The sequence below is a fragment of the Trachemys scripta genome, chromosome 12, assembly GCF_013100865.1.
Source record: "Trachemys scripta elegans isolate TJP31775 chromosome 12, CAS_Tse_1.0, whole genome shotgun sequence".
Lineage (NCBI taxonomy): Eukaryota > Metazoa > Chordata > Testudines > Emydidae > Trachemys > Trachemys scripta.
The window spans coordinates 41073400-41084054 of NC_048309.1; the positions used below are offsets into that span (position 1 = coordinate 41073400).

Sequence of the window (10655 nt, forward strand, 5' to 3'; positions counted from 1 at the left end):
TGGGATTCTCCAGGGATCAGTTCTGGATATGTTTCTATTCAAAATCTTAATGATTGAGAGAATGGCATAGGATTGAGATAGTGGCATAGAAATATGGTAACAGTTTTCAAGCATGTACAAATAAAGTAGCATCTTTTTACAGAAGCTGTTTCTTACAGGTGCGGCTCCCACTGAATAAGACAGGGTCCAATACTCCCCTGATCCCACCATAAATTAAATGTAGAATTAAGATTCGCTCTAGATTTAGAGTTAGAGTTAAGGTTTGAGATTACTAATAGGGTTACATTTAGAGTTTAGATTCATGGAGAGGGCTACACGAGATCTGATTGCTGTGTGGAGGGAAGAGTTTGTATGGGCAGAGCTCTGACCCAGCCAAAGAAACGCTGATATCTATGCCAAAATCCCACAGGGCATGGTGGATAAAGGCTACACCAGGGACACACAGCAATGCTGCGTGAAAGTAAAGGAGCTTAGACAAGCATACCCCAGGACGAGGCTGGCGAACAGCTACTCTGGTTCTGAGCCACAGACATGGAGGCTGATGACATGCACCCATAACCACCCTCATGGGCACTGGGACCCAAGCCCAGAATTCCAGTCTGCTGCAGGGACCATGGGATAGCTACCCACAGTGCATCCCTCCTGAGTCGATCCAACCCCTGGCAGTGAGGATGTGCTCCGTCCACCACAGCCACCTAGTGGGGAGCTGCAAAATCGGGTTTGTTAAATCGGATGCTTAAAGTCAATTTAAATAAATTGACCTAATTTTGTAGTGTAGACATGCCCTCATCAGCCACACAAAGAAACTGAGTTCATTCTAGGAAATAATGAATGTGTCTTATAAGGAGCAGAATATGCAAATAGCAGTGAGAGTTTCCTGTTTAAATCTGACTCTCTCACTTGCACGGCTACACCCGGACAGACAATCCGCAGCCTCTGTCTCTGGGCAGTCACCAGACAACGCCCCTGAGAACTCTCCTCTCCAAACACAGGGACAATGAGACTTTGGTTGTATCTCGTTCTCATTGCAGCAGTGTTTGAAGGTATTTTCTCCCTCTCCATGTGTTGGATAGTCAGCAGATTGTTATCCTGCTGCCCTAGATACTCATGTTCCCCATAATTCATCTTTATTCTCAGGTGCCCAGTCCCAGGTGCAGCTGGTGGAGTCCGGAGGGGATGTGAAAAAGCCCGGAGACTCTCTCCGCCTCTCCTGCAAAGCCTCCGGGTTCACCTTCACCAGCTACTACATGGGCTGGGTCCGTCAGGCTCCCGGGAAAGGACTGGAGTGGATCGCCTACATTTACAGCACCAGCATATACTACAGTGACTCGGTAAAAGGGCGATTCACGGTCTCCAGAGATGACCCCAACAGCCTGTTGTACCTGCAGATGACCGGCCTGAAACCCGAAGACACCGCCCGGTATTACTGTGCAAGACACACAGTGAGGGGAATCCAGATACTGCTAATACAAAAACCCGAGTGGCAGAACTGCCCTTCTTCCATGCGCCGCGCGGGGGCAGCACTTCCACAAACAATCCAGCCCTGGGCACAGGAACGGGATCTACAACGAGAGCAAAAAACAAATCAGTCCTCAGATTTCAGATCACTATATCCATACATGATCATAAGTCCTTGACTTTAACATGTTTCAATGTGGCACTTATCAGACACTGAAGTAAAAATGCACAGCTCAGCAGAGGACTATTTGGGGATCAACTGTTCTAGGTGTAATAACCAGGACTTGGATTTTCCAAGGTGCCTAATTGTGCTGGGTGTTAAAAATCCTATTGCAATTTGTTGGGAACTGGGCACTAATGGTCTTAAATTCCTTTGAAAACTCACCCACTACCACTGCAGATCTAATACATTCTGATAGCTCACCTCGGGTTCCAAACCCCTCTGGAATCAATACAAAACAGATTTCCACACGATGCTGCCCTGCTTGCTAACCAAATAGCCTTCTCCCCAAAGACCTGATCCAAACTCCGCTGAAGTCACTAGTCCTTCTATTCCCTTGAACAGACTGTAGATTAGCCCTTAAATCTGGAGGGATGTGAGGGATTTCAAGGGAGCTCTTTGTGCAGCAGTCTGGTCAGATGGCCCCGCACTCACTGGGCGCTGCCCAGACACAGAGTTAGCGCCAGTCTGACTCCCTCTCTTATAGCCCCCGGCCAAATAACTCCGAGCATTCAGGGAGAGGGTTTGTGTCTCTTATAAGAAGCAGGACATGCAAATAAGGGTGGGAGTTTCCTTTCTAAATCTGTGCCTCTCTCTGCCAGGGCCACCCAGGGGCAGTGGGGGGCAAGTGGGGCAGAGGCCCCCACGAGAATGTCGGAGGGTCCCCCCACCTCCGCCTTCCCCCATCCCCTGGCTTTGGCGCACCGCAACCAGGAGCGGCCCTGGACAGCGCTGCAGCGCCTTGGATCAGGCGGGCCCCAGCTCCTCCCACTCAGAGCCGAGAGGTAAGGGGGTGGGACTGCAAGCTGTGGCCCAGCGGCAGGAGCTCAGGCCCCACTGGAGCCACGCCACTGCAGTGCTGTCCAGGGCCGCTCCTGGACGCGCCGAGGCACCAGGGGATGGGGGAGGCGGGGGTAAGCAGCATGGTAAGCCCCTCTGAGCTGGACACCCCCCGACCCCATCCCCTACAGCCCTGACCCCCAGCTCCGAGCCCAGCCCCTCTGAGCTGGACACCCCCCGACCCCATCCCCTATAGCCCTGACCCCCAGCTCTGAGCCCAGCCCCTCTGAGCCGGGCACCCTCCGACCCCATCCCCCACAGCCCTGACCTCCAGCTCTGAGCCCAGCCCCTCTGAGCCGGACACCCCCCGACCCCATCCCCTATAGCCCTGACCTCCAGCTCTGAACCCAGCCCCTCTAAGCCGAGCACCCTCTGACCCCATCCTCCCCACAGCCCTAACCCCCAGCTCCAAGCCCAGTCCCTCTGAGCTGGGCACCCCCCAACCCCATTCCCCCACATCCCTGACCCCCAGCTCTGAGCCCAGCCCCTTTAAGCCGGGCACCCCCCGACCCAGAGCCCAGCTCCCCACCCAGCCCTGGGCAACAGCAGCACCACCCCCAGGCAGCGACAGCCCATTGGCACCAACCATCACCAACACCCAGAGACAGCCAATTATGTAATTGCAAATGTATCATACCATTAAAGAATTTAATGTTTTTATATAATGCATTTCATGTATTTTCAAATTATTAAAAAATAATTTTTGAATGTATTTCACTGGTTATTTTTTACATTTCCAGATACATGTTACTAGAGTATTGCAACTTTTTTTTATGGAAGGAGCCCCCGAAATTGCTTTGCCCCAGGCCCCCTGAATCCTCTGGGCAGCCCTGCAGACCCATCTGAGCTCGGCTCCCAAACCGCTCCATGGCTGCGTTGTCCCTGGTACAGCTGGTCCTTGCACTGGCCGCGCTCTCCTGTGAGTTGGGTTTGGGTTCGCTCCTTCCCCCCATTGCCCATTCTTTTGTCTAATATTATTTTTAATGTGCAATCTCCCATTTTTCATCCCCGCCCCAGGTGCCCGCTCGCAAGTGGTACTGACCCAGTCAGGGACAGCGGTGAAAAAGCCCAGAGAGTCCCATCGGCTGCAATGTGCAGTGAGTGGGGTTAGCAGGATGGGCAACATGTATTGGATCCGGCAGGCTCCTGGGAAGGGGCTGGAGTGGCTGATTTACTATTATTCTCTGTCTGACAACAGCAACTACCCAACAAACCAGGGGCGATTCACAGCCTCCAAGGACAGCTCCAATTTCTATTTGCAAAAGACCAGCCTGAAAGCCGAGGACACTGCCGTGTATTACTGTGCGAGAGACACAGCAAGGGGAACTTCTCACTCTTCATACAAAACCCAGCCGCCTGAAGGCCCATGAATCGCATTGATCGGGAGGGGGCAGCCCTTACAGAGAACTAAAGGGAAATCACACAGGGAGCTCGTGTGCAGATAGCTGCCAGGGTGGAAACTGAACTGGCGAGTGAGGGGAAAACAATTCCTAGATAATCAGGGGAATGTTCTAAATACAGCAGCAGAAATGTTGGCACGAGGCGGTGTTTAATTTAGAGTCTGTTCACTAGCCATGCAATGGCATTTCCTTCACCATGACCCAAAAATGTCAGAAAGGTGTCCTGTCCACAACTTCCTCTCAACCTGCCAAAGCCTACCAATCTTCATCAATCCTCCCCCCGTCCCCCGTTCGGCCTTGTGTCCCATTCCCCGATTACCGTGACACTGTCCCTGGTTTGAGGTGTGAAGTAGCTTGTGTTTAATAAATGCTACTCTGGGAGGAAACAAGGAGTTGGGACATGCAGGGCTGGCTTTTTGCCACCCCAAGCGAAAAACCAAAACCAAAACAAAACAAAACCTAAAACCTCCCGGAGTGCCGCCCCTGGAATTGTGCCACCCCAAGCACCTGCTTGGTTTGCTGGTGCCTAGAGCCGGTCCTGCTAACTGTCATGCTGAACTTCACTCTGGAGATCCATAAACCAGGTATTTGATCACTCCCCTCAGGTGCCTTACTGCGTTCTTACATTATAAACCAGTGCGGTTACAAGACAGCCCAGAGAAGGGACCCTGCATTGGCTGACACGTCTGTGCTAGCCCCTATGTGCTCTCCTCTTCCCAGATGTGCTGGCCCCTTGCACACCCCCGAAATTCAGGACTGAGGGTTTCTGAGTGTGATGCAAACTGGTTAGCTTGGAAACAGTACCGATTTCTGTTTAAACCCTACATGGATTTGAGCCCAGAGAGGCAAACCTGATTGGAGACAGTGAGGTCTACGCTCGGAGAGGTTCTTGATTTCAGCTCCATTGGGATTTTGAGAGTGGCCCTGCAAACCCTTCCTAGCCTGAGTAATCCTTACCCCACAAATTGTTCCACCGGAGCCAGTGGGGTCAGTCCCATTAGTAAGGATGGCAAGATCTTAAAGAGAACTAGACCCTGCAGAAGTTTGTCTGGTCCAGCCCCAGGCTCTGTTCCCAGCACCTGAGCTCCTTCTAGCTTTCCATGCACCCAGCTTCTCTTTTCTAGCGGGCAATTGTACAGTAAACCCCGTGAATCTCGAGTAAGCGCACGGGCCGGTGCTCTTTTCCTTGCAATACCCGAAAGCCTCAACTCCTGGGAAGAGAATGGCTGGAATGCCACCCCTGGAAATGTGCCGCCCCAAGCTCGTGCTTGTTTTGCTGGTGCCTAGAACCAGTCCTGGTCCCTGGGCAGCTTGGGCCGCTTCACCCAGCCCCTGCTGTGGCAGTGGGGGGCAGCCACACTGCGGCATCTGCAGGTGGCTCCGTGTGCCCCACAGGGCAGCCCCTAGCCCGAGTGTCCCCCACTCGGAGCCTGCTCGGCCCAGTCACAAGGTGTGGATGCTGCTCCCCCGCAGTGTGAACTGCAGCGGCCCCAGGGGGTCCCCTGCGCACAACACGCTGCTTCTGCCAGGGCCGGCTCTAGGCTTTTGCTGCCTGAAGCAAAAAAAAAAAGGCCAGAATGCCGCCCGTGAAAATGTGCCGCCCCAAGCACGTGTTTGGTTTGCTGGTGCCTAGAGGCAGCCATGGCTGGTACAGGAACCCACAAGGGGAGAGGCAATTCTCGATTTAGTCCTGAGTGGAGCACAGGAGCTGGTCCAAGAGGTAACTATAACAGGACGTCTTGGAAATAGTGACCATAATATAATAACTTTTAACATTCCTGTGGTGGGAAGAACACCTCAACAGCCCAACACTGTGACATTTAACTTCAGAAAGGGGAACTATGCAAAAATGAGGCAGTTTGTTAAACAGAAATTAGAAGGTACAGTGGCTAAAGTGAAATTCCTGTAAGCTGCATGGACGCTTTTTAAAGACACCATAATAGAGGCCCAACTTAAATGTATACCCCTAAATTAAAAAACACAGTAAAAGAACTAAAAAAGAGCCACCATGGCTTAACAACCATGTAAAAGAAGCAGTGGGAGATAAAAAGGCATCTTTTAAAAAGTGGAAGTCAAATCCTAGTGAGGTAAATAGAAAGGAGCATAAACACTGCCAAAATAAGTGTAAAGATGTAATAAGAAAAGCCAAAAAGGAGTTTGAAGAATGGCTAGCCAAAAACTCCAAAGGTAATAACAAAATGTTTTTTAAGTACATCAGAAGCAGGAAGCCTGCTAAACAACCAGTGGGCCCCTGGACAATTAAGATACAAAAGCAACAGAGGGTCCTGTGGCACCTTTGAGACTAACAGAAGTATTGAGAGCATAAGCTTTCATGGGTAAGAACCTCGCTTTTTCAGATGCAGACTTGCCCACGAAAGCTTATGCTCCAATACATCTGTTAGTCTTAAAGGTGTCACAGGACCCTCTGTTGCTTTTTACAGATTCAGACTAACACGGCTACCCCTCTGATACATAAGAAACAAAAGGAGCACTTAAATACAATAAAGTCATTGCGGAGAAACTAAATGAATGCTTTGCTTCAGTCTTCACGGCTGAGATGTTAGGGAGATTCCCAAACCTGAGTCGGCTTTTGTAGGTGACATATCTGAGGAATTGTCACAGACTGAGGTGTGACCAGAGGAGGTTTTGGAATTAATTGATAAACTCAACAGTAACAAGTCACCGGGACCAGATGGCATTCACCCAAGAGTTTTGAAAGAACACAAATGTGAAATTGCCTAACTACTAACTATGGTTTGTAACCTGTCCTTTAAATCGGCTTCTGTACCCAATGACTGGAAGTTAGCTAATGTAACGCCAATATTTAAAAAGGGCTCTACAGGTGATCCCGGCAATTACAGACTGGTAAGTCTAACCTCAGTACCGGGCAAACTAGTTGAAACAATAGTAAAGAATAAAATTGTCAGACACATAGAAGAACATAAATTGTTGGGCAAAAGTCAACATGGTTTCTGTAAAGGGAAATCATGTCTTTCTAATCTATTAGAGTTCTTCAAAGGGGTCAACAAACATGTGGAGAAGGGGGATCCAGTGGACATAGTGTACTTAGATTTCCAGATAGCCTTTGACAAGGTCCCTCACCAAAGGCGTGTATGTAAATTAAGTTGTCATGGGATAAGAGGGAAGATCCTTTTGTGGATTGAGAACTGGTTAAAAGACATGGAACAAAGGGTAGGAATAAATGGTAAATTTTCAAAATGGAGAGGGGTAACTAGTGATGTTCCCCAAGGGTCAGTCCTAGGACCAATCCTATTCAACTTATTCATAAACGATCTCGAAAAAGGGGTAAACAGTGAGGTGGCAAAGTTTGCAGATGATACTAAACTGCTCAAGATAGTTAAGACCAAAGCAGACTGTGAAGAACTTCAAAAATATCACACAAAACTAAGTGATTGGGCAACAAAATGGCAAATGAAATTTAATGTGGATAAATGTAAAGTAATGCACATTGGAAAAAATAACTCCAACTATACATACAATATGATGGGGGCTAATTTAGCTACAATGAATCAGGAAAGAGATCTTGGGGTCATCCTGGATAGTTCTCTGAAGACGTCCATGCAGTGTGCAGAGGCAGTCAAAAAAGCAAACAGGATGTTAGGAATCATTAACAAAGGGATAGAGAATAAGACAGAGAATAGCTTATTGCCCATCTTGAATATCGCGTACAGATGTGGTCTCTTCATCTCAAAAAAGATATACTGGCATTAGAAAAGGTTCAGAGAAGGGCAACTAAAATGATTAGGGGTTTGGAACGGGTCCCATATGAGGCGAGATTAAAGAGACTAGGACTTTTCAGCTTGGAAAAGAGGAGAGTAAGGGGGGATGTGATAGAGGTCATCACGGACTCACAGATTGTGCCCACTCTTGGCCCCGTGCAGTCCATTGGGTGGGGTGCCCCTTTCAGTGCAACAGCCCTTCTCGGGGGTCCACTCTCTCCCAGAGTTAAGCCCCACCACCTCCTGGAGCTGCACCTCTCGGAGCCTTAGCACGTCTGTCTCTGCCGTGGGCCTCCTCAGGGAGTCCACTTACTTTGGACCCCCGGGGCCTCCACCCCCAAAGGGGTTGATGCAACCCTTTTCTCTAGACCGGAGTGACTCTCAGACAGCATAAAACAGGAGGGTTTATTGAGAGTTGAACACAGCACAGGAAACTCTCAGGGCCTCAGGCCTGGCCTCTCTCAGCCCAGCACATCTCAGTCCCCCCTGCATCCAGGTGGGCTCTGCCTGAACCCCCTCTCCAGCCCTGAGCCCCCCTGCTTCCCAGCTGGGCATCTGAGATCTCTGACCCCAAGCCCCGCCTCTGTCCATTGTCTTCTCTCCAGGTAAACAGGGTCGTAAACTGGGGCCTCTTCTCCTCGCTTCTGTCCTCTGGCTGGAACCGGCTGGTTAGGTCACCGAGTCCTCACTCTGCAGCCCATTGTCCGCCCACTGGCCAGAACCAGCTGCGACTCCTGAGCTGGGTCTCTGGTTTGTGGTCTCAGGTCACCGGTGTATCCATCCTCCAGACCATTGGCAGGGGTCCCACGTTCCCTCTCTGGTCCTCTGCAAAACAAACTCCCTCTCCCCTCACCTCGTTAAACCAGTAACACCCAGGGAAACTGAGTCCCACCCCCTCCACATGCAAACCATTGAAACCGCACCGAAAACCAGAAAATCCCCCACTTCATCACAGAGGTATACAAAATCATGAGTGGTGTGGCGAATGTGAATAAGGAAAAGTTATTTACTTGTTCCCATAACATAAGAACTAGGGGCCACCAAATGAAATTAACGGACATCAGATTTAAAACAAATAAAAGGAAGTTCTTCTTCACACAGCGCAGAGTCAACCTGTGGAACTCCTTACCTGAGGAGGTTGTGAAGGCTAGGACTATAACAAGGTTTAAAAGAGAATTAGATAAATTCATGGAGGTTCAGTCCATGAATGGCTATTAGCCAGGATGGGTAAGGAATGGTGTCCCTAGCCTCTGTTTGTCAGAGGGTGGAGATGGATGCCAGGAGAGAGATCACTTAGGCCTTGGCTACACTTACCCGCTAGTTCGACAGCTGGAAATCGAACTTCTGGGTTCGACTTATCGCGTCTAGTCTGGACGCGATAAGTCGAACCCGGAAGTGCTCGCCGTCGACTGCGGTACTCCAGCTCGCCGAGGGGAGTACCGCGGAGTCGACGGGGGAGCCTGCCTGCCGCGTGTGGACCAAGGTAAGTTCGAACTAATTCGAACTAAGGTACTTCGAACTTCAGCTACGTTATTCACGTAGCTGAAGTTGCGTACCTTAGTTCGAATTAGGGGGGTAGTGTAGACCTGGCCTTAGGTTCACTCCCTCTGGGGCACCTGGCATTGGCCATTGTCGGTAGATGGACCTTTGGTCTGACCCAGTCTGGCCGTTCTTATGTTCACAACCTGATTCATTCAGGTTCAGTCTACCACCATCTTCAATTCATCATGCTGGGATTCCGCTCAGTGTCACCCTGTCAGTGACACAGCTAGCAAAAAGACACTGATCTTTCAGCTTTTGGCATTAGAACCCACCATGGGTTTGTTTGTTTGTTTGTTTGTTTGTTTTCAGTTGAATAATGTTTCCACCAAAGATGGCTTTTCTGGCAAAAGAAGAGTTTTCATATGGGTAAGAAATACTATTTTGGGAATGTACAAAAACACATTAAAATATTCATGTTGTGGTTTTCATAATAATAATATGGGAGGACAGCGAGAGAAAGAGGGTGGGCTGCAGAGTCCCCGTCTCCCATTCATCGCGAGGGGGCAGCAATGAGCAAGTAGCGCCACCTTGGGGACAAAACTGAAAAGGGGCATTGGGAGTTGGAAACAGGGGCGGCTCCAGGCACCAGCACAGCAAGAGGGTGCCTGGGGTGGCAAGCCGCGGGGGGTGGCCTTTCAGTCGCTATGAGGGTGGCAGTCAGGCGGCCTTCGGGGGTATGCCTGCGGGAGGTCCGCTGGTCCCACGGTTTCGGTGGCAATTTGGTGGTGGGTACACCAAAACCACAGGACTGGCAGATCACCCGCAGAAATGCCACCAAATCCATGTGACCCCGGACTGCCCGCAGGCATGCTGCCAAAGGCTGCCTGACTGCCGTGCTTGGGGCGGCAAAAAATATAGACAGGACTAAGTATTATGTAGACCAGGGGTGGGCAAACTTTTTGGCCCAAGAGCCACATTGGGGTTGCAAAATTGTATGGAGAGCCAGGTAGGGAAGGCTGTGCCTCCCCAAACAGCCTGGCCTCTGACCCCTCCCATTTCCTGCCCCCTGACTGCTCCCCTCAGAACCCCTGACCCATCCAACCCCCCTTCTCCTTTTCCCCTAACTGCCCCCTCCCGGGACCCCCTGCCCCTAACTGCCCCCGGAACCTGACCACCTATCCAACCCCCCTTCTCCCAGTCTCCTCTGACCCCTATCCACACCCCCACCCCCTGACAGGCCCCCCGGGACTCTCACACTTATCCAACCCCCTGTCCCCCATCCCCTGACTGCCTCCCAGAACCTCCGCCCTATCCAACTGCCCTATCCAACTGTCCCCTCACTGCCCCCCGAGAACCTCCACCCCTTATCCAAGCCCCCATCCCTGGCCCCCCTACCGTGCCGCTCAGATAAGCTGGCCAGATAGCAAGTGTGAAAAATCGGGACGGGGTGGGGGTAATAGGTGCCTATATAAGGAAAAGCCCCAAATATCGGGACTGTCCTATAAAATCGGAACA

General features: G+C 50.7%; 1 gene segment (V, D, J or C); it reads left to right on the plus strand.

The window, feature by feature from the left end:
- The first annotated feature begins 917 nt into the window (after positions 1-917).
- On the plus strand, positions 918-1637 carry LOC117885498. The segment is given in 2 exon segments: positions 918-1043; positions 1138-1637. Coding segments are annotated over 2 exon segments (546 nt in total).
- Positions 1638-10655: the final 9018 nt, after the last annotated feature.